The sequence below is a fragment of the Talpa occidentalis genome, unplaced genomic scaffold, assembly GCF_014898055.3.
Source record: "Talpa occidentalis isolate TD23 unplaced genomic scaffold, MPIMG_talOcc4v2.1 talOcc4.5, whole genome shotgun sequence".
NCBI classification, from domain to species: Eukaryota; Metazoa; Chordata; class Mammalia; order Eulipotyphla; family Talpidae; genus Talpa; species Talpa occidentalis.
This window is the reverse complement of record NW_023604861.1, coordinates 56,940,136-56,964,974: the sequence shown is the minus strand read 5'-3', so window position 1 is coordinate 56,964,974 and position 24,839 is coordinate 56,940,136. Positions and strand designations below refer to the sequence as shown.

The 24,839-nt window shown below is 39.0% G+C and overlaps 1 protein-coding gene across 13 annotated transcripts in view; it reads left to right on the top strand.

The window, feature by feature from the left end:
* Positions 1-24,319, top strand: part of LOC119258865 (phosphatidylinositol 3,4,5-trisphosphate 3-phosphatase TPTE2-like) — a 90,231-nt gene extending 65,912 nt beyond the window's left edge. For 11 of the 13 annotated variants that reach the window (XM_054701831.1, XM_054701830.1, XM_037527234.1 and 8 more), the window contains 7 exons: positions 4,380-4,441; positions 6,326-6,406; positions 10,987-11,092; positions 13,513-13,604; positions 17,498-17,590; positions 19,720-19,790; positions 21,510-21,797. In XM_054701831.1, coding sequence (XP_054557806.1) covers positions 4,380-4,441; positions 6,326-6,406; positions 10,987-11,092; positions 13,513-13,604; positions 17,498-17,590; positions 19,720-19,790; positions 21,510-21,615 — 611 coding nt within the window. In that variant the 3' untranslated portion in view covers positions 21,616-21,797. Of the gene's footprint in view, positions 1-4,379; positions 4,442-6,325; positions 6,407-10,986; positions 11,093-13,512; positions 13,605-17,497; positions 17,591-19,719; positions 19,791-21,509; positions 21,798-24,267 lie in introns of those variants that run through there. The other 2 variants (XM_054701829.1, XM_037527239.2) reach the window with 2 other exon arrangements.
* Positions 24,320-24,839: the final 520 nt, after the last annotated feature.

Genomic DNA, 24,839 nt, shown 5'->3' with positions numbered 1-24,839 from the left:
TATAAGCTTCAGTGATGCCTTTGTGGATTTGCCCCAACAAAAAGGAAAACAAAAGAGAATATAAACAATTGAGACTACATCAAGGTAAAAAGCTTCTGCACAAAAAAAGAAACTGTAACCAAAATGAACAAACAACATACTGAATGAGAGAAAATATTTGCACACCATATAAAAGGGAATGACATCAAAGATCTACAAAGAACTCACACAACTCAACAAAAAGAAAACAACCCAATCAAAAAATGGATAGAAGAGCTACAAAATCTCTCTAAAGAAGACATACAGATGGCCAAAGGGCACATGGAAAAGTGATCATTATCACTTATCATCAGGGATATGGAAATCAAGACCATGATGAGATTATCAGGGAGGTCCATATCAGTAAGACCAGAAAGAACAAGTGCTGGTGAGGCTGTGGAGAAAAAGTAACCCTCATAATCCGTTGATGGGAATGTTAACTGGTCCAGCCTATATAGAAAGCAAGGTTTTGAAAGCAAGGTTTATAGAAAGCAAGATGGAGGTTTCTCAAAAGATTAAAAGTGGATCTGGGGCCTCCCCGGTGGCGCAGCGGTTGAGCGCTGGGTTGCGAAGCTGCCCGCAGCCTCTGCAGTGTCAGTTCGATCCCCGGCTGCTCCCCGGCCACCAGAGGAGGGTCCCACAAGGAGCGCAGACCTCCCCTGCCGCCCGCTGCTCCCCTCAGCAGTGTACTTCGGTCCTTCTGCCTGCTCTGCTCCCCGCTCTGGCTCTGGTGAATTCTCTCACCCTCCCGTGCTTCTGACTGTACCCAGTACTTGTATAAATAAATAAATAAATCTAAAATTAAAAAAAATAATAAAATAAAACGTTAAAAAAAAGGACTCAACAATTCTACTCCTAGATATCTACCCAATAATACAAAAACAGCAATTCTAAACAATAATTCTAAAGCCCTAATTATAATAGCCAAGAACAGATGAGTGGATCAAGATGTGGTATATAGACACAACAGAAATACTAGTCAACAATCAAAAGAGATAAACTCATGTCATTTATATGGAAACATGGATGGGAGGGGGAGGATTATGCAAAGCAAAATAAACCAGAAGGACAAAGATAAATACCTGATGGTGTCAATTATATGTGGAATACAGAGACACAATGGGTCAAAGACAGTCTTTAAAAATCAACCCTTAAAAGCTGACTATAAAACTGAGGCACCCAGAGGTGGGTGAGAAGCGGAGGAGAAGGAAGGAGAGAAGCAAGAACAGGTTGGGAGGAGAGCATAATGGAGTACCGTGGAGGACTTGAGTGCTTTGGTGGTGGGTGCACTATGGTGACCACGCTTGAAGGGGAGATCCCATACTTCCAAAATACTAACAATGGTGTAAAACAATGGTTCCTCAGTTAAAAAAATATATATTAAAAATCAGGTGATCCCCTTGTCCAATACCAGAAATTACACCCAGGCATACATTTGCTAATTTAAACACCACTGCTCCACAATTGGCTGGCAAAATGCTTCAGGCAGAGAGCAGGAAGTAGCCAAAGACAAAGCAACATACCACTGAAGAACCATTATTGCCTTTAGAAATGCTAATGAGACAGCAGAGATTACAAAAAGAAAGAAAAAAAAAGTTCCAAAGTCCTAGCAACAAGAACCTCTGAATTTTACAAGAGCACACCAAGTGGCCTCAGACGCCATCTTTGATCTGGCCACATGGTCCAACGTACTGACTAATCTTTTGAGTAAAACTGGCACAGAACAATTTCCACAAAATCAAATGTCTTAGCAAGTCACTACAAACAAATTACATACAGACACACAGATCTTCACAAAGCCCAAGCCAGTTTTTCAACAGCAAATCGACATATGAAACAAACACACCGGAGAAACCAAAAATCACATTTGCGCTTATGGTAGCCAGTGCCATAGGGAAGCCCAATTTCCCCATGGGGCTGACTAACCACGGATGACTGTCCTAAATCTTCGTGGTCGCCAAATCTGTTATAGGACAGGGAGAGGGGCAGCCCAAAACCCCGCAAACCTGCCTATTCTAAATGGGTTCTGCCATCCGCCGCATCAACACAAAACATATGAGACTTTAATGGGAAGGAACTTTAATTAAACTAGGAAACAACACAGGTAAGGCAAAAAGTCTAGTTTCTAAATGAAGCACCCAAAGTTACCCATCCCCTCGTGGGTAAAAGTCCATCCATATGGGACTGGCCCAGAACAAGGCCCCAAAGCCTGCCACAAGTCTAAAGCATCTTCCAGTGGGGACCCACAGAAAAGGGTCACAAACAACCGGACAAGCCTGGAAGGAAAAGAGCAAAATCAACATCAAGATAAAAGCTGCCATTGTCACCTCCCCACGGGTCTCACCCACATCTGTGTCACCCAGTCCACGACCAAAAGACGAGCGCAGTTTCTTTACGTGTCTCTAGGCTCCATGCGCCTCCTCCAGGTCTCCTTGCTCCATCCTGCTTCCTTCCTCAGTCTCTTCTGCAGCTTCTCCTCTTCCTGCTTAGCTCCACCCTCCCTTGGGTGGGGCAGGGAACATGAAACCTCCCCCTTTCCTGGGGACCACCCTGTTACAGATGTATATTTATGTTTAATGTTAAAATACTGAAAGGCAAGCTTTTGTCTTTTTAATGATTATATCTGACTTGATCAGTTGAGAAGGCATCTGCTTAGTCTTTGGTTGTATTTTTATCTACAGCCATAACAACATGAATCTGCAAAAGTTTCTTCCAAATGGGAAAATTATCAATTATTGAGAAGTCCTCCAGAATTGAAATGTTAACAGTCTATATAGCCAAGAGCTAGGTTAATGGTTGGTAGTCTCTTTTAACAAGAAGCTTATAGTTATCAAAGCACAGGTTGTACAAAGTCCCCTTTGGTAGTACTTGATTTCTAATAGTGCTTTTCAAACTGTAGGTTATAAAATAAGTTTAATAATTCATTTAAAAAAAAAGGATAGACTACAAAATAGAGTGCATCATAAGTCAAAATGGGTAGGTTTGGAATTACATAAAATAAATTCAACATGTACTGGCTAAGACAAAGGCCATTGTAGAAATAGAACATTTTTTAAACTCAAACATCACTTTGTAGGACAAAAATATAAATTGAATAAAACGTAAGAGAGTTTTTTTTTTTTTAAAATCTATTTATTTATTTATACAAGCACTGGGTACAGTCAGAAGCACAGGAAAGTGAGAGAATTCACCAGAGCCAGAGCGGGGAGCAGAGCAGGCAGAAGGACCGAAGTACACTGCTGAGGGGAGCAGCGGGCGGCAGGAGAGGTCTGCGCGCCTTGTGGGACCCTTGCCCAGCAGCCGGGTATTGAACTGGTGCTGCAGAGGCTGCCGGTAGCTTTGCAACCCAGCGCTCAACTGCTGCACCACTGGGGAGACCCCATAAGAGAGATTTTAAGAATAAAATGAGGGGCCTCCCCGGTGGTTCAAGGGGTGAAGCACAGCACTGTGAAGCTATCCTCAGCCTCTGCAGCATGAAGTTCGATCCCGGCCAGCCAGAGAGCTACCCACATGGCACAGTAGACCTCTCCTGCCTCGCCCTCTGCTCCCCTCAGCAGTGTACTTCAGTTGATCTGCCTGTTCTGCTCTCTACTTTCTCTGGTGAATCCTCTCACCCACCCACCCATACCACTGGCCTGTACCCCAGTTCTTGTATGCATAAATAAGTAAATCTTTCAAAAAAAAAAAGAATAAAATGACATGAGCTCAAGGATTTGCTTTAAAACATTACAAAAGAAACAGAGAAAAGAATGGAAGGAGAAAGAGGGAAGAAAAACGGAGAAACAAATAAATATCACACAAATAAATACAAACAAATATCAGCAAAATACTGATAATAATAGAATCTGGGCAACAGGTATATGGGCGTCATTATACTACTCTCTTTACTTCCATGTGTGTTTTCTAACACATGGAAAAACTTTACCTAAAATGGAAGAAATAATGGGTATTGCAAATGCTAGATGGTATTTGGGGTTGTGTTGTCTTTTATTGGCATTTTTAATGTTACTTAGAAAAACAGGATGTGTGATTAGTTCTTAATTGGTAAGTAGTTCTTCAGCTTTCGAGTCCTAGAGCAGAGCTGATGCCTCTGCCTGGTACTGCAATCTGCAGCATCATTTATTCAAGAACTGTATACATGCATGTAAGTATATGTGCACACAGTTAGTACACAGAATTCCAGGTAGAACCTCAGAGCTGTGAAATAATTTTGGCTATTTGTGAATTGAGACATTTTGAACAAGCACTATCAGAGTGATAGAAATTCAATCCAAAATGAACTCTGAATATTTCTGAGATTAGTGTTATACCAAGTACTACCATAGACAAGGGTTCATGAACTAACTTCTTTTCTTTCCTAGGAAGGACTGGAACCATGGTTTGTGTCTGCCTTATTACTAGTGGAATATTTGTCACTGCACAGGTATGAAATTTTATTGTAAACTCAGTCTTATGTTCATTTGCAAGTTCTGAAGTCTCATTGATAAGATAGTAAAATGATTCTTTGGTGAAATTGGGCATGTTCAGGGTGGTATGGTGTTGGAAGCCTGCTACCCTAAAGGGAGCGAGAGTTTTCTGAGAGTACCTGTTTACTCTTCATATGAGTTCTGCAAACAAAACTTCTTCCCAAAATTGACTCCTGTTCTCTGAGGACATACTGGCTTGTGTGCATGTTCCCTACTAATTAAAAAAACTTGTTCCAGCAGTAACTTACTCATTTGTATAAGCATAAGCATAATTGCATGCTATTTTCTTGTTCCTTTGTTCTTATCTTTAATAAAAGCTTGGGCTGGGAAAGTGAAAGGCAGAGATGCTCTTGATGGCTCTCTCCCCAGCAGCCTCCTGCTGCAAGTTCATTGAGACTCTGAGTCTTCTTTAATAGCTGAAACTTCATCAGCTGTCAGGCTGTCTGTGGTAGTATGGCTGTAGACTGAAATAATTCTTTGTGTCACAGTACTTAATAAAATTAAAGAGGTGGTTATTAGTAAGCCTTGTTTAACATGCACACTAGTTAGCAAGTGACTTAGGTACTTCTTACTCTTGTCCAGGATAGAGGTGAGGTTAGTGAGACACTCACTATGGCAGGAAATGCCAAAAACCTGAATAACAAAGAGAAATACTATTCTAATACAATATTTTAAAATCTAAATTAATGAAGAAAAATCCACAATTTATATACAATATCAATACTTTAAATAAAGACCTCAAAGGGGCAGGATTAAAGTGAGGTGAGTAAGGTTGAGTGATGCAAATACAAAAAATCTCAGCCATCAGCGTGTGTCACTGACCTGACTAATCCCTGCCCTGCTCTTCCTCCCACCAATTCTGGAGCTCCCACCTTCCTCACAAGAATATTATCAAGATTAATGAAGTAAGTTCTCCAAAGGACCGTGGGACATCCTTAGAAATGCTAGATAGATAAAAGGCACAGTTTTCTAACTCAGAACAAAGTCTCTCCTGAAGGTTATTGTCTTTGCATAGTCAATAGATGTGGGGCCTGTGCCCTCTGGAAACTTCTGAGAAGACAGAGTAGACTGTTTCTATTTCTTAAAGCAGGGTTCTCAATCTTTTTCTATCCTGATAGCACTAAGAAGTTGCCACTGAAGGACACACTCCCAGCAGCTCTGTGCTCCCTGGACCTGCAGCCCAGATCAGAAGCTGAGGCCTGTGCCCAAGCCAGCACTCTGATTCCACCATCTTTTATTTCCCCAACTTGAGACACACAGATATAAACATGCATGTTCTAAGACAGTACTTTTTCAAAGTATACATCATAATCTATCAGTTAGTTGTAAAATCAACTGATTATGACTATCTTTTAAAATAAATAAAAGCTTGGGCTGTATTATGTATCTTTTAAAATAAAATAGATTAGAAAATGTCAAAAGTTAAATATTGTTTTGTGAAACTTTTGTTTCAGTTTAGTGAGAGTATGAGTGTTATTAATGTGGATTGCAGCTTTAAAAATAAAAGGTCTGAAAAAGACTGATCCAGAGCCCAAGACTGAGCCAGAGACCTGTCCTCCAGGCAGGTGCTATCTTTAACTTGCTACATATATGTCCCTGACAGGTCATTTCATTTTCTTTTGGTCTCGATCTTCTTCATTGTCAAATGGAAAGATAGTAAGAAGGACCAGATGATATTTAAGGTCTTTCCAACACTAAAATTCCATGTCTTTATCAATCTATGATGTGGCTTTGTTAATTTTGAGTAGCCTCTGACAGAGACCACTGACTTAAGAAATAATGTTCTCTTAGGAACTATAAGGTGCAGGTGAAACATCACTGGATTGTCCCCTTTTCTGTAGGACAGCCTTTTTTATTTTGGAGAACGACGAACAGATAAATCCAGCAGCGCTAAATTTCAGGGAGTAGAAACTCCTTCTCAGGTAAATTTTCTTTTAAGAAGGGGGATTCTGTGGGGAATTGGGTTAAGATTGGTGCTTGTCATTTGTGTGAATTTTAGACTCTTGTCCTTTGGTGATCAGGCAGCAGCACTGGGGTACCCTGTGACAAGCACTGGTCCCTCCCAGAGCTGTGAGCACACCCCAGGCAACCTGAGTCCTCCCCATCCTGGCTTCCATTTTAGATAAGTTATGGCTATACAGTGTAGGAGTTGGTCCCTTCTGAAAGTAGGAACATCCATTTCCTAAGGTTCTAACCCTATGAAGATTAGCTAAAGTCACCAATGTTTTATTTTTATTTCCCTGCAAAGAGGATGGAGTCTTTCACAAACCTCTACTAGGGCAATTCAACCCTTGCAGAACATCAAAGATGGGGTGGAAGAGGCAGGGGGATAGAGGGGGTCAGGGACGAGAAGCTGTATTTTGAAAACTCTTTTGTACTTTTACATTTATTATCTCATTTAATATTCATATGACCTGTGTGAGATTTATGCCATTACCTTAATTTTTTCCTTTAAATTTTTTTTCCTTTTAGTATGGTAAATTTCAAACTTGAAAAGTCAAGATAATTACACAATAAATTCTCTTCTAGTCATCATCACACTGAATTTCATCATGTACCTGACTACATTTCATCTGTCCCCCCCCCTTCCCTACACCTGGATTATTTTGATGAAAACTCCAGACATAAATACTTTTTCCTACAAGGATTTTAGTATGACACCTAACATAAAGACTCTTTTAAAACAATTTATCATATAAAAATATTATATTTTCATAATACCTTATGTAGTGGCAGGATGGCCACAGAGCAGGTTTTCTATGATCCAAGCAGACCGGAGAGTAAAGGAGAGTCCTGGAGCCCTCGGTGGCTTTCTCAGGCTTTTATTGAGCTTTTACAAGTGGTGCAGCAACCAGGTATATGGCAGGCAGGGGTCCTGGGTCCTGGGGGGCCAGGAGGCCAGAAGGCCTCCAAGCCCCCCTGCAAGTCTTCACTCTGGGCTTCTTTCTCCCTTCTCTCTCTCCTGCCTCTCTCCTGCTGCTGCTTCTCTTGGCCAATATCTCAGTACTGCTTATAGTGGCCCACAGAAGTAAACAACATAACTTACAGCAATGTAACAAAAAGCAGATGCCCCATCAGGCAGGGCACTCTCAATGGCAGGAGGGCAGAAAAGCCTGAAAACCCCTTTACCCTACATCTGAATATAAAATGTCTAGTTCCTGAGCTGGAAGGGATTTCCATAATTATCTGAGCTGGAAGGGATTGTGCTCAATGAAATAAGTCAGAAGGAAAAAGAGAAATATCATATGGTTTCACTTATAGGTAGAAAATAGAGAAACCAAACAAAGGGTCAGGAAAAGACAAAACTTGCCAACTGACCATAGATCTGAGGCATCCAGCAGGGGAGAGAAGAGCACAAGGAATGTGGTGAGGGATCACGGGTCATATGGTAGTAGGAGAACTACAGGGACTACACCTGAGGGAAGAAATTAATCAATCAATAAAAATAAATAAATTAATTTCCATTAGTATCTGAAAATCTTTTTAAAATTTAGTTTCAATGCAAGCAAGGATCTGAACAAGGGTCACATATTTCATTAAGGCTCTTTCAGTTTATAAGTTTCCTACCTCTCTTTTTTATTCCTTGTAATTTGTTAATTACAAAAGTCAGGCATTTATAGTGTTTACAGCATTCTAGACTTTGTTGAACCTTGTTAAGATTCAACATTATCTCATTTAATGTTCTCAAGAACCTGAAAATTGGCACCATTATGCTTCCCACTTATTGATTGGGAAATGGTAAAGTTTTTGAACCAAGAACTCAAATCCAGCTCTCCCATACTCTGAGGCCCATTATTTCCCCTCCTATGCATATCTTCCTTTCTATATTTCCCGTAAAATTGAAGTGAGAACTGGTTGAGAATTCTTAAGTAGATGTGCGTTGACAATGAATGAAAGTTTTCTTTGAGTAAGTAATAGGTGCATAATAGATATCCTTGACTTTGTTAGCAGAACACTATAACGGCTGACTCTAGATATTTAGTTTGGGGCTAAAGGAATCAGCCTTATCCACCAATATTTTTCTACCACTCCTGTTATGAACTGAAATGAGCTACAGGCCATAGGCTAAAAGTAATACATGAATTAGAATTTACTGAGGCCTCGCTCTAGTCATGCCATTTCCATGCTCAAAATATTTAATAGTTCCCCACTTCAATGACAACAAATATAAATATATTAACTTGCCACTTGGTATCTTCTATGATTTGATTGTTTTCTTTGATTTCTGCCATTATGTGCATTTAGATGGCTTACCCTCTCACACATTTGTACTGTATGCTACTTCCTAGCCTGTCAACACTTTATACCCACATGCCATTGCTCAAGTTGAACCCTTTTTCCTGGAATCCCTTTGCCTTCCTACCCTGATATAATCTCTTGGGTTTTCAGTTCTTGTAATCCTTTGTATTTCTTTTAGGGACTAAGTAACTACATTATTCTCTAGCTCTTTGAAGTGGTAACTTCTCTACCCCTTTCGCATCCCACCACCTTTGCATCCCAAAGTTCTTCACATAAGCATCTCCTTAGATTGCAGTGAGTCCTTAGTTATGTTAGCTCAAGCCCCATTGTTTTAGAGAAGGAAGAATGGACGCTAGGCTTGTAGGCCATGGTGGGTTACAGTCCTTACTGGAAGGTGGAGAATCTGATGGCAGCAGCCAAGAGGATGTTGTACTTAACTCCTTCTCTTTCCCATTTCTTCTGCAGCTTTGTAGTTTTTTCTAACTTTAGTCCAGAACCTGAGCACCAAGGGCTACAATTGAATGTCCTCAGGGTCTCTAGGATGGCAAATAGGGACTCAGTCACAGGTTTGAAAGCTATGTTGGCAAACCCCCAGGGCAGTTCCCTCTGTGTGTGGTAGTAATTCTAAGATAACACATTTGACCCTGCATGTGGGCTATTCTACAGACATTTCATCCACCCCTGGGTTTAGAAATTATATAAATCTTTCTCTTGAAAGGCCCTTTCCAATGGAAAGCATAACAGTTATTTTAATTTTTTTTATTTTATACATTTTTACAACATTTTTCATTTTTGCACATTGTATGCATTTTCATCTTGATTATAGTCCCTATACAATTTCCACCCCCTTATTTTGATCCTACTCCCTCCTCCCCCCCTGTAGTGTGTCTCTGTTTTATAGTTGCTTGTTGATTTTGATTTTTACTTTAACATGAATGGAGCTGGAAGGGATCATGCTCAGCAAAATAAAACAGAAAGAAAAAGAAAAATACCGGATGGTCTCATTCATAGCAGGAATTCAGAAAACCTAAATAAGGGACCAGGAAAATAACTAATTATAATTTTATTTTTTTTAAGATTTATTTATTTATACATATAAGAACTGGGGTATAGGCTAGAGATGTGGGGGATGAGAAGACTCACCAGAGACAGAGCAGGGAGCAGAACAGGCAGATCTACTGAAATACACTGCTGAGGGGAGCCACAGACAGACAGGAGAGGTCTACCATATAGGTCAGCTCCCGGGCTGGGCATCAAACTCATGTGCAGTGGCTGGCGTTATCTTGATAGTGCTGACTTTAACCCCTGCATCACCAAGGAGGCCCTGGCAGTTAATTTTATTAACCTTTCCCATTGAGTGGGGAAAAGTCTGAGAACTTTAAATTGGTGGACTCATTATCAGAATTTTCCCTTCCACTTCTTAGAGAAAGAGTCAAGGAGAGCCCTTGTGAATAGCTTGCTATAAGAGAAGAAATAGGTTAAGAGAATTCCAGGGCTTCCTTGCAAAAACAAAACGAAGACGTTCTAATTGGTGTGAACAAGAGAACATGCCACCTACTACTGGTCTATGAGGTCTTCCTTTTGAGTTTTCACCTGTACTGTTTTCTCGGGTCTAGATGGCTGCTGTCCACCAAACCACAAACCTCCCTTTTACTCAGTCCCAGCTAAGTTTCTCCTCTCAGATCCACCTTTCTCAGAGTTGCAGTTAGTTGCATCTTGCTGTGATGTCCTAGTGGTTTCGTTCCTTCTGGCCAGTTGCCCTTTCACACACTGCAGTTTCTCGGCAACACCCGGCTCCTTTGGTACTTCCTCACCCCTTTCAGTTCAGTAGATATTTTCTAAGGTAGATGTTCAGTCATGAGGCAACACACATAAACATGCCCAGCTACATCATGGTACCCAGTGTTTCCTTAATCAGTTACTTTCCTCAACAAGTTCTGTGTTTAAAAAAAAATTAGGAGGGCCTCCCTGGTGGTGCAAGCGGTTGAGTGCCGCACTGTGATTTTGTTCGCAGCCTCTGCAGTGCAGTTTTGATTCCAGCTGGCTGGTGAGAATCCCACATGGCGAAGCAGACCTCTCCTGTCTCACCTGCTGCTCCCCTCAGCAGTGTATTTCGTCAGTCTGTCTCTGGTGAATCCTCTCACCCTCCCGCACATCTGGCCTGTACCCCGGTTCTTATAAAAAAAAAAAAAGAAAAAAAATAAGGAATGCTGACAATAGACTTTTCATTTCCATTTCAATTGAGGCTTCTGTTGTTTTGCAGAATAGATATGTTGGATATTTTGCAGATGTGAAAAATATCTATAAGATGACACTCCCTCCAAGAAAAATACTCAAGATAAAAAAATTCTGTCTTTATGCAATGCGTGGTAAGTGCTCTATGTAATTGGAAAATTGGGCAGAAGGACCAATGTCCTTACTGTTTGTTTAGGGGGTTTTGCTCATATCTATATATACAGACAATCCCAGAAGATAGCTGCCTTTTTGTGTATCCTCACAGACAAGCCCCTACCCCCCTGAGTTGCCCATTAGTCCAGCAGTGCTGTGGCCATATTACCAATTCCTAAATGTCCTCTTTCCTTTCCCACACTAATTTGGGGGTTCCATCCCCTCCCTTTTTCTCCTATCCTTATTACTGCTCTGGTCTACCCCCAAGGTGGACTTTTCAAAGTAAAACTTCTGATAGAGACTGTTTCTTTCTCACACACACCTCTTGTTCAGGGTTCATCTTAGCAGAAGCATCTCTACATCATTTTCTCACCTCCTTTTAGAGATTCTTTTTCCCTCATCTTCCTTATTCTCTCCCTTTTCACCCTCCACCTATAGTCTGCTCAGCCCAGGAATTCCATTAAGATGTGTTCACTCCAAAACTGCAAATGAATTTTGTTGTCTCAATTTTTTTTTTAACAAAGAACGACCAAAGACCTGCTTTGGGCCTTGCCCACCTTTACAGAGTCCTTGGGTGGCAAGCAGAGAAGAGAGTATAGGTAAAGAGCTGATCACAGTATTGGGACACAGAGAGGCCGGACTCCATCTAACTTCCCTGGGGGTCAAAGCAAGTCTCCCAGAGGATGACACTGAGGCTTTTTCTACCTAAATTGATAACATGGAAGAAAGCTGGAATTTGTGGGGGTGTCTGTCAGTCCCCCCATGTAAGAATACAGAAAAAAAGACTGCTGCTACCAATTATTACCAGGAGCAAAAATCCTTATAAACATCAAAAGAGCTGGCTGTCCTTCAAGAATGTAACGAGAGAGACTGGGTTCCTCCACTGCCCAGGGAGACAGGGAAATTGGTCAGATTATCTCTGGGAATTAAAGAAAAGAAAGCCTCTGAGGGGTTGAACTGGCTTCAAGTCCCATGTGTCTATTTCTCTCTACCACTTAATTCCCTGTATATCTCACCCTCAGAGCAGGTGTGAAACAAGGGACATCTCAGCTTGGAGGGGTGGGGGCCTCACTCCCAGTACAGCAGGGGAGCAATGCTCCCGAGTCCCTAAAACAAGAGCCAGATTGTAGACCACAAGGTGTGCTGAATATGGGACCCCAGTCAGCCTAGTGTTTCTAGACTTCTGAGGAGTCACACAAAATAAGATCTGGCAGGCCTCCCCGGTGGCGCAGCGGTTGAGCGCTGGGTTGCAAAGCTGCCCGCAGCCTCTGCAGCGCCGGTTCGATCCCCGGCTGCTCCCCGGCCACCAGAGGAGGGTCCCGCATGGCGTGCAGACCTCTCCTGCTGCCCGCTGCTCCCCTCAGCAGTGTACTTTGGTCCTTCTGCCTGCTCTGCTCCCCGCTCTGGCTCTGGTGAATTCTCTCACCCTCCCGTGCTTCTGACTGTACCCAGTGCATGTATAAACAAAACAAACAAACAAATAAATAAATAAAACATGCCTCTATTAAAAAAAATAAAATAAAATAAGATCTGGCATATATTTTTTAACATTTTATCCAGTGACTCAACAGTAAAAGAATGTTTATGTATATGTAAATGTGTACAGATTAAGTTTGTCATGATAAGTATTTGACTTAGTTTAGTTCTACATTTCACTCATTACTGGTAGGCATCAGTAGAAAGTTCTACAACTGGAATGAAACAGAGGCAACTAAGACAAAGAAATAATGATTCCTGATCAGTAACATGGTGTCAGTGAAAACAAAGCGAAATTATATAAGGTGAAAAATCAAGAATGATTAATATAGGACATTTTTAAAAGCATATTTGCTTTAGTTCTATACTTTGAATTCTATGCATACTTAAGTGAAATGTGCAAGGCTGAAAGGAAAGCGATAAAAATCAACTGGAGGCTTGAGAAATCAGCCCTTGGAGGAAACACTAAAGTAAGTGGGTCATTTTACTCTGAAAAAGGAGCATGGAATCATTTGTCTGTAAATATACATTGAACACCATAGGAACATTTGGATATAACCCTATCCAATAATTTCCTAGGAATTGGACTTAAACTAGGGCAAGAGGGATTTAGACATTCCTTTAAAAGTCTAAAGAAAGTAACACATTAGTAAGAAAGGTTGCAAGTCACCTTCCTCTGTAAAGGCGAAGTGAGATTCTAAGTCTTAGAAACTGAACTTTGTCTTTTTTCTTCAGCCTTGTAAATTCTGTTTTGGAGACAGAATTGGGCTTGAAGCCTTGTCTTTCAAAGACAAAACCAATGCAAAGCCCATGTGATTCCATATTGATACATTGGTAGCTGGGCTTTTTTCTTTTTTTATTCCATAATGTTAATTGGTGAGATATTTTGATATTTGTGCTAACCAGCCTCTTTCATTTCATTCAGGTATTGGAAAAGGCAATGGAAGTGATCTAAAAGTACAAGTGATAATGCAGCAAAAGATTGTCTTTCACTGTTCTGCTTTCAAAAACTGTAGGGTAAGAGAAAGCTTGTGAACTGGAATTTCTGCTATTTGTTTTCTGGTTTTTGACCTCCCTAAACCATCATTGACCACAATGAGAGGCTGTGTTGCTTTCCAGTCATCATCCAATATGTTGTCCTTGGGTTCGGCGGCAAGTTAGAGCTGAGTTAAACTCATTGTTCAGAATAGTTTCTTCAGAGAGTTTTCCAGAATATATTTTCAGTTCAGAGTGTTGCTTTGACTTTCACTTTTCCAGAAATGCCGAGCATCTTCCCAGGAATCTGTTGGAGTTTTAAATTCATGTAACTGGTCATTTTTAGCCATAGTCTTTTGGTCATTTTATTATATGGTACTGATTCTGAAATTTTAGTGTGTATGAAAATGACCTAGCAACTTGCAATGCTGCAGATTTCTAGGTTGTACTTCACAAGAATGATTTAGGAAGTCTAGAATGGGGCCCAGAAGCCTCTAGATTTAGCAATGATCTAAGTGATTTTAACTCAGATGTTCTGTGGGCCTGCACTGTGAACATGGGGTACATATATTTTTTCAAGGTGTTTTGTTTTCTTTGGATATCTACTCAGAAATAGTTGTTCAATTTTTAAATTTTTTTTTTGAGGAAGCTTCACAACTATTTTTCATAGTGGCTACACCAACTTAAATTCCCACCATCAGAATGCAAGAATTCCCTTCTCAATACAGATGTTGTTTCTGGTCTTTTTGATAACAGCCATTCTAACAGGTGTGAGGTGATATTTCATTGTGGTTTGGTTTTAATTTCCAAATGATTAGTGATGTTGAGTTTTTTTTTTTCATACAATTGTTGACCATCTGTATGTCTTCTTTTTTTTCCCCAAAGATTTTTAAAATTTATTTATGCATGCAAGAGCTGGGGCACAGGCCAGAGGTGTGGGGGATGAGAGGACTCACCAGAGACAGAGTGGGGAACAGAACAGGCAGATCAACCTAAGAACACTGCTGAGGGGAGCAGCAGGCAAGCTAGGAGAGGTCTGCTGCACCATGTGGGTAGCTCCCTGGCCAGCTGGAGGATCAAACTCATGCTGAAGAGGCTGTGAACAGCCCTATAGACTGCGTCTCAACCCCCCACGCCACCAGGGTATCCGCCATCTGTGTGTCTTCTTTGGAACATGTCTTTTCAGTTCTTCTGTCCATTTTTTAAATTTGGATTTATTTGTTTCTTTGTTTCATTGAGTTGAACAATGTTTTCTTAAAAGTTGAAGAAATCCCTAAGACCATAGACCTTTTTCTGAAATAATACCAATGCTTCCTTTATGGGTCAAAGTAATGTAACTTTTGAAATTATCTGTCAGGCTTTTGTCTCTAGTTCCCCTATTACCTCTCCAAACCTATTTCTTTCCCTTCTTTTTTTTCCCCCCTCCTTTTCCCTCCCCCAGTCCCAAATGAGGGCACTCACTCAGGCCTGATACTTGGTTTTCTGTTCTTATCTCCACACAACTCTATTCTTGGTTGCATTCATTCATCCCCCTGCTTTAAACTTCCATTCACTTTGCACATATTTATTAGCACTCACTGTATGGTACGTGCAGGAGCTGCAATATCGTCTCTGCCCCAACAATTCAAATACTTTTGTCAAGGACAGTGCTAACCTTCTTTCATACAACACACAAATACATTTGCCTATTCAAATTTATCACGAGTTTTTTTCTGTTTCTACAAATGGCACCAGCCTTCTTCCATCAGGCTTTAACATTTTTTTAAATCATATTATTTTTTATTGCAATAACATTGGCTTACAATACTGTATATAATTCAGACCTTTTCACATCTTTTCAGATATATGTTACCACACTGCACTCACCACCAAAGCACTTATAGTCCTCCACCATAGTCCATTGTCCCTCTTCCCTTTATTCCTCACACCTCATCTTTCCCTCCGGTAGCCTTGATTCTGGTAACAGTCAGATTGCTAGGTTGTTTGGGTTTAGTTTTGCCTGTTCCTTTGTTTTCTTTATATCCATATATGAGCAAAATCATCCAATATTTGTATTTTTCCTTCTGATTTATTCCACTTAGCACAACCCCCTTAGTTCTATCTGAGTTCATCCTTTTTGATACCTGAGTACTATTCCATTAGGTGTATAGATCACATCTTAATCCACTCATCTTAAACCACTTAGATGGTTTCTATAGCTTGGCTATTGTAAGTAGTGCTGCAATGAACATAAGTGTGCCATCTGCTCTTTGAGTTAGTGTTTTTATATTCTTGAGTAGTTACCTAGGAGTGGAATTATTGGATTGTATGGAGATCTACTTTTAATATTTTGAGAAACCGCCGTACTGTTTTCCAGAATAGCTGGACTAGTCTACATTCCCCCCAACAGTATATGAGTATTCCCTTTTCTCCACACCCTCATCAATCCTCATTGTTTCTGATCTTTTTTTGTATGGGCCAGGTTTTAAATTTGGTGTTACCTTTGATTCTCTCTGCTTTGGGCCTCTAAATACAGTTAGATACCAATTCCTATTGATTATATATTTGAAATCTCTTTTCACTCTTTCTCTTTCTATCTTCTGTTCTGTTCCTATTGCCATAGTCCAGGACTTCATTTACTCATACTGAGATTTCTACAATAGTTTCCTTCCTTTTTTCCTCCTTATACAATGTAGTATATAGAGTCCTATAATATGTATCCTCAAATACTACTTTCATTGTGAAAAGCTGAATGTAGAGAAGAAACACTATGTGCTCATGGTCAAAACCTGTCGTGTGTTTGGCTCAATATTCCTATTTATAAAATAAAGATTGCATCTTCAAGTATTGTAAGGATTAAATTTGATGAATATATGAAGTTGCTTTGTGAGCTATAAATCATAAACAAATGTGATATGTGATAATTATCAGGCTGCTTTGTCACATAGGCAATGCCTCACCTTATTCTTCAACAACTTCATTCTTATTTCCCTGGCCTTGAGCTCTCAAGATCTAGCACTATCATACCTCAGCTTATTTCCATCAGTCACTAGACCTGTGACACCATTCCAGTAGACAGGTTACCCTGACCCTTGGAATACAACACTCTGATTTCTGCTTGTTTTTGCTAGTTTTTCCTCCCTCACCCTCACCACTGGCCCTTTGTCTCAACTAGATTCATTTTTCAATGTTCCTTCTCATTTATACAAATCCTTTCTTGCCCAACTCAACTTCTTTCTACTCCGTGAAGCACTCTCATTTTGCAACTTCCTCTAAGTGACCAAAACTGAGTCTTCATCATACAGCTTGACAGATAATTATATGTCATTCTGCTGTTGTTCCTTATGTGTATAGCTCCCTGTAGCATCAACTGAGTCTTGGCCTTCTTTCATATTTTTCACAGAGCCTACCATAGACCTTTCTCATAGTGGGTGTCAATCATAAAGAAACAAAGAAATAGTAGAGCTTCAAAGTCATTTATTCTAGAAACTCAGTCTCTCTTTGGTCACTCCATTCAACAGTCTGCTTTGAACAAGGCCTATGATCTCATCAGCAAACACACATATTTGATAACACATGATCAGCTTTGCATTACCTTGCATTACCTTTTGAATGTGAATTCTAGCTTTAAAATTGAACTTCTTAACCTATTCAACAGAAAATCAGGTGACAGAGTCAACAGTAATGGTTACTTAAATTCTAAAAGAAAAATGAGTACTGTTTTTTTAACACTGCCTCATCCTTAAATATGTTGGCCTTTTAAAAATTAAAAAAAAACAGTATTGCAACTTTATGAAAATAATGATTAACATTAATGTATACATGCAATGATTGAGCTATCACAGCAAGAGTCATTGAAAAATATAGGAAACCTCACTAAGTAAAAATGAATTTCATTATTATACTTATTTCATTAACTAGATTTATAGTGTTGAATTACATTTGTTCATTCACAGATATTTCATGACATTAAAAAAGACAGAGTAATCATTAAACTACTCAGCTGTCCACCTCTGTATGATGATGTGAAGGTGCAGTTTCTCTGTTCTGTGAGTAATCAAGAAACAACCTATTCTTATCTGGTCTTTTGAGTGATTCTGGTTTGGAATTTTCTTTGCTACAGTTCCCAACAAGAAAAATGATAGCAGATATCAACCCTTAACCAACGAGGGGGAGAAAAACAAGTCATGTATATGTAACAAATTTTTTAAAAGAACATGTGATTAAGTTTTTTTTGCTCATTTATTTTTTCTATATTCTCTATAATCTGCATGTATATTCAAATAAAACACATGAATGCCAAGATGCTAAAAAACAAAGGTATGCTTTGCTACATAGCAGTGATCACATTTTTGTTTTATATCTCTAAACACATTGTTTCCCATTATTTACAAAAGATTTTAAAGTGAAGGAGATTTCACTTTCCTTTGAACTGATATGTAATGCATTAAAATAGTACTTTAGTCAGTATACTTTATGAAAAATTAGAATTTCTGTCTTTGTCTTTACTCCGAATACAATGAGTATATAATCTATATTGACCAGTCAAGAAATGTATGACTGAACATTATTCTACGTACAACAAATTTTCCACTATCAATACTTTCAATTTTCCTCTTAATCATCAGCCAGAAGTGCCAACACCTTTGTTGACCAAATGTAAATTTTCTTCAGAATTTTTTGTTTGTTTGAGGTAACATTGGTTTCTAACACTGCATCATTCCTAGATATAGGTGCACACCTCCTCAGATGTATGTTACCACACAACTTCCACCACCAAGTCACCCATAGTCTTCTACTATAGTTGATTGGGCCTTTCTCCCCTTTTCTCCACACCTTACCCTCCCCATCTGGTAGCCGCAACTCTATAGTCAGATTTCTAGGGTTTGTTTTGGTTTAGTTTTGTCTGGTCCAAATCATCCAGTATTTGTCCTCCTTCTGACTTATTTTACTGAGCATGATCCCCCTCCCCACCCAGTTTTATCCATGTTGTCACAAATAACAAGAATTCATCTTTTTAAATTTTTTTAAAGATTTATTTATTTACGCATACAAGAACTGGGGTACAGGCCAGAGTTCTGGGGGAGCAGTGAGAGGATTCACCAGAGGCAGAGTGGGGAGAAGAACAGGCAGATTGACTGAAATACACTGCTGAGGGGAGCAGCTGGTGAGTTAGGAGAGGTCTGCTGTGCCATGTGGGTAGCTCCCTAGCTGGGGATCAAACTCATGCTGCAGTGACTGCGGATTGCTTCATAGGTTGCATCTTTACCCCTTGCGCCCTTTACCCCTTAAATTTAAGGGAGGCCCTTAAATTTTTTTATAGTTTATTCCATTTTATATACATATACAGCAAATCTCCTTAATTCACTTATTTTTCACTGGTTACTTAGGTTGTTTCCCTAGCTTGGCTATTGTAAATAGTGTGGCAATTATCATAGGAGTACACATCTCCCTTTGAATTAGTGTTTTTGTATTACTTTATATTATAGATACCAAGGAGTGGGATTGCTTGATCATATGGCACCAAATTAAAATTTATATCCTCCTTCATCCCCTGCTTGCTTCCTCTTGGGGGAAAATCTATTAAGTATTAAAATGGTAAATGTGTTGAAGTGGCTGCATAGTACCCTTATTGGATGGTTGCCCCTTAAATAATGGAACTAGTCTGAATTCTCAATCAGTGATCTCCAAGCAGAGGCACTGGTGTAAGGGGTACTGGCCCAGGAAATATGGATAATATCTGGTCTATGGACTTTCAAGGGCCATGGGATGAAAGCATTTTGAAAATTTTTAGGTATTTCTATCATCAGTAGATTGTTAGTTATCCAATGTAGTTGCTCCTTTTAGAAATGGGATACATTTTGGCCTAAATAGGCAAAAGTCCTTGGCAGATTCTGTTCAGCACTATCTAAGACACATTAAAGGATCAGTGTCTAAAATTATAAATATTTATCATAGGAAAACATTTCCTTGAAAATTTTTTCGTAGAAACAGCAAGAGAAAGGCACAGCAATCTTTTAAGGCTTCCTCCTTTGTGTCTTGAGTAATAGTATAGACTCAATACATATTTAATATCTGTAATTGTTTGAATAAAGGAATTTTAATCTCTTTGTAATGATTAGTTCTTGGTGTCAGTTTTACTATGAATAATAATCATTTCTTAAACATGTCATTTTAGAATCTTCCTAAATACTATGACAACTGCCCATTTTTCTTCTGGTTCCATACATCTTTTATAGAAGATAACAGGTATGGCTATCATGTAATCTAGTAGAAACAACTTAATCTTCATTGTTTGTATAAGACATGATACCAAGTCTTTTGCTGATTATATAAACTCAATTTATGGAAACTAAAAAATTCTTGAGTTACCACTCATATGGCTATTCTTGAGACCCACTGTTACATCATCTTCAACATCCATGGCACAGTATTGCATTATAAGTCAAAATGTATTTAATCAGATATTGTGTGTAGCAAGTCCTTTCATAGGCATTTGATATGAATCTACTTAGTATCTGTATTGATTTACTGATGAACAACCAGCACCAAATTCAATGCCAAGGTAAGGCATCATCTAGGGAGGCTGAACTACTTTAAAAACTGACATATTTATATCTAGGGCAGAAGTTATGACACATTAAGTATCAATGAAGATAGCTAAAAAGCATTAATTTGATAGTCTCACATTAATGTGATTTTTAATAACCAAATTGGGAAACTTTTTTTTAAGTATTCATTTGAAGATGATTATTCCCAAGTTCCTTCTACCACATCTGAAAACTCCACTTTTAGGACTGTTTGTTCTGCAGCACTGAAAACATGAACGTGTTGGTATCACCATACTACCCCATACAAAAGGAAAATATTCTAAAACTCATGTGAAGTTTGAAGAAGTGGATGTAATTGTATGTGGCATGAAGTGATGGTTCTTATTTACGTCTTACTCTTTTCTTTAAATCTGAACTTCATCTAATCACATCTTAAGTTCAGCAAGGCAACAGTAAATTGAACATCTGACCTACACAGTTACCATGCATACACATTTAGTGGATTTTGATAGAATGAACTTTGGATTTTATGGAAAATTTCTACCAATTTTGTTTGCTCTGAACACAAATTCCTGAAATAGACATCTGGGTATAGCTTTGTTTGGTGCTTTTTCTCAAAAGTAGTTTTGCTGAAGGACAGTCTTTTTCTTTTAAACACCATGTTCATATTGGAGAGGCAACAAGTTAGATCCTTTTTCTCACTTTTTCATTTCTAGAGATTTAACATTTAAATTTCTATACTACTTGGTAAAACCTTTTTATTAGTCATAAGATGTTAATTAACTGTAAATGATAAACATCATTTTAAAAACTATTTTATTAATTTTAATATACATCTAGTCACTGATTTCTGTCACATATAGAAATGTATTTTATTAAACCCACATACCATTAATTCCCTAAAAGGAAATGTTAAAAGAATCAATGACGTGCTGTTACTGCTGTGTTTGTTACTGAAGCTCACGGTACTATGTGATCCATGAGATGTGGTGGGAAAGAGCTTGGAAAGCTAATACTCAGTAAAGGGCTGGCACTACTGTGGCCAGCAATTTTTTTTTTTTTTTTAAGATTTATTTATTTATTTATACAAGCACTGGGTACAGTCAGAAGCACGGGAGGGTGAGAGAATTCATCAGAGCCAGAGTAGGGAACAGAACAGGCAGACTGACGAAATACACTGCTCAGGTGAGGAAGGGGCGCAGCAGGAAAGGTCTGTGCACCATGTGGGACCCTTGCCGGTGGCTGGGAATCGAACTGGCGCTGCAGAGGCTGTGGGCAGCTTCGCAGCCCAGTGCTCAACCACTATGCCACCAGGGGAGACCCAGCAAATCTTTTTTAAACTCTTAACAAAGGTGCCCCACTATGTAGCTTTTCTGTTAGTCCTAAAATAAAATGTAATTATTTTTTTCTGTTCTAGGCTTTATCTTTCAAGAAATGAAGTGGATAATCTCCATAAACCAAAAGCATGGAAAATTTACCCTCCAAAATTTGCAATTGAGATATACTTTGATGACGTTCAGTGATAGCTGGTATCTGATTTAGTGTAGTTCCCCTTTTAGGTAGAATCATGTTCTTCCCAACCCCTGTGACCTATTTATATTCTTCTAAACCTATTTCCTTACTGATAGACTTATGTTTATATGTGTACATAAAATTCTTGAGAAATCTGTTAAATACATACAAGGTAAAATGTCCTAGGAATTTTCTTTCAAGGAATATCCTTCAGAGTTTTCATCTGTGCTGAGATTAATTTGGAACACAGTATACAGGAACACTACTTATCATTCTTAGAATTCTAAAAGAAAACTTTTATATCAAAATTGAGATTTTAAAAACTATGATTCCCCCCAATACTGTGAATTTATTTACTTACACCTTTTTTAGAAAGTATATATTCTCTACTTTCACATTTGTAGTTTCAGATTTATTAGAAAGGCTATTTTTATTTTCCTCTCCATTTGATTTACAAACTGTTAAATATCAGATTGGATGCAAAGATTTAAGTTTTAAAGCCAGTGTAGAAAAATGTTTACAAAGCAACCCCCCAACTCTAACACATGCTTTATCTTGTGTTCCCACCACAAAGCATGTTGAGCACACAAACATCAGGGAGGGAAGAGCCATTTTATAAACGTAACAAAGAATTTTCAGTGATTTCTTTTATGTGACATGACAAGTGAAGTCAAAGGAAATACTTGCCTAGAGAAATCTAGATTTATTATTTTAAAAGCCACCATACCAGTTTCACTTAAGCTGAGAAGGAAGGTCACCTTTTCACAATGAACACTGATCAGTCCTGTGGCCACAGGGGAATCAGGAGTTTCTCTAGTACTAGGTACAAGTTTATTCTAAGTAACTTCATTGTCACTGTATCTTACCTGAAAGCAGTTTTATTTTAGCTTTATCGAAATTATCCTTATTTGAGTGATTTTTCTTTCATTGGCAAGATTCAACAATCTAGACCAAGTTGAATGCTTCAGGAAAAGACAGCAAATATAAAAAAATGGTGCCTCTGCTAAAACACAGTATACTCCTTCCTGAGAAGCCATGCACTCTGCAAAATGCACACACTAAAAAAACCTGTGGGGGAAAAATAGGGCTTGGGGCTAAACCACTCAAACAAAGCAACTTTGTAATGAACACACTTACCCAGAACTGCCCAGTTTGGCTGCTCTGGAGGTTGCCACAGTATTTTTAAAGGGGAACTAGAGCAAAATTTTAATTAGAAAAGGGTTGTAGGTACCAAAGTGGCACAGTTGGGCACAGTTCTGAGCTACCAGGGCCACTGTCAGGGAGCATAACCTTGTGAGCCCACAAACTGTCCCAGCCACAAGTGCAGTAGGCTGGCTAAACTTTCTGCTTTTCTGACAAGTTATTCTGCTCCCCCTAATTTCACTTCTCTTAGAGGAAAAAGCTTTCAACTTTAAGTTTTAACGCTTTTCAACTTCCATGTTGTGACTACTATTCCCTGTACTTTCTATTGCTCACAGGTCATGTATGGTGGCAAAACAGGTTGTAATGTTTCCTTTAAAATTCATGCAGTGATAACCCACAGTAGGTAATTCAGGAGGCAGGTTTGAGTGAATGGGGGAAAAACAGTTGGCTCAGTAAAGAGTAAGATAATTTTCAGTACTCCCAAGAAGAATGGAAGGAAACTCCCGACTTTTAAGAATCTTGCTTTTCGAAATAAGGTGTCAGTTGCAGTTTCAAAAATGCATCAAAATTTCTGGCATTTTGAGTGGACACACTGTTGTTTTGCTCATTTAAGAGAACTTTTTAGGTTTCCTGGGTTGTTGCTTTTTTCTAACACAATGTGAGTAAGTCTTTGAACTCAAGAAACTTCTATAGGATGACACTGGTTTTCTTAAATTACTAAACTAGAATGAATTATCTAAGACTTAAACTTCTTGCTATTAACTATTTAAAAAAACAGAATGGCATCTTGCCAAATCAGTCACATCATATCCACAGCCTGGTGGAGGGAGAGAGTAATCCTAGGCGGTCAAGTTTCATTAAGAGTAGTTTATATAACGAATGTGTGTTTTAGGCAGTTTACCTAGAGTGAAATTGTTTTGTATCAGGAATCTTGCTAACAAAAAACAATGCCCTTTGCAACAGAACCACAACTCAAAACATTCTTAGCATGCATGTATGTAAAACAACTCATATACTCAAATATTACGTAAATAATTTAATGGTGATAGAGCTCTAGAATTTCTTTAAGCAATATTTCAAGTTACTATATTTTTGTCTAGAGTACATATCTGAAGTGGTTCAAGTTGTACCACTTTGTACAAAGTGTACAAATTGTACAAAGTGGGAGAAATACTGCACCATGAATTAAGCAAATAGAATGAAAGTCTCCTGACTTAGGTTTCCATCCCTGACTCCCACCCACTCACAACTTGCCTGACAGTTTCTACTGAAGATATTTCAGTCTCTAAAGGACAACATGTGAGAAGGTTTACTGCCAGCAGCTCTAACTTAGACAAGCTCACTGGCGCACAACAGGGGGACCATGGGCTCTGAAGCAGTTCACTTCTTGCTAGAAAGAAGCCGGTTCTACTGCCTATGTGGCTTCATTCCAGGCCTGTTCAGATGAAGCACCACTCAGTAGCGACTGGCCATTTAAATATGGAGAGAAATGTAAGGTAATGAAATGGTTTTCCTTTAAGAAAAAAACAAGTGGAAGGCCAGCTATGGCAACAACCCTCCGCATGACAGCAACAACCCTCCCGAAATGTCTGCAGCAGCCTCCAGTCATCAGCATCCCATCCTCCTGAATCTCCTGCTTCTTCATATGACACCAGTTACCATCGAGTCTTCACAGAGAACAAGAAGCCTAAGGGAACTGTGGGTTTCATGCAAGGCTTACATCCCGCCGACAGGAATATACAGAAACGCATCGCCCAGACTATTGTTAAATATTGTTAACCTGCTTGCTGTCAACCTTACAGGCTGCTTAAGAACACTTTTTATTGAGAGTATCCTTGCTGGTTTTGGAGCAGCACAGAAAAATGAGGCTGGCTTTCGTGGTGACAAGAAGGACCCTCTCACACCAGATGGCCAAAGGACAGCTGCACATCTCCAAGTCTGTGAGCAGATGAACTGGGGTTGTTGTTAGGCACAGTTTAGTAAAATTAGCTTTCTTGGTTTCATGGATTTATAAAGTCACAGCCCATATAACAATCATCACTAAAATTCATTGTCTGCCAATATCAAATGTAAAATCTCCTACATTGTTAAG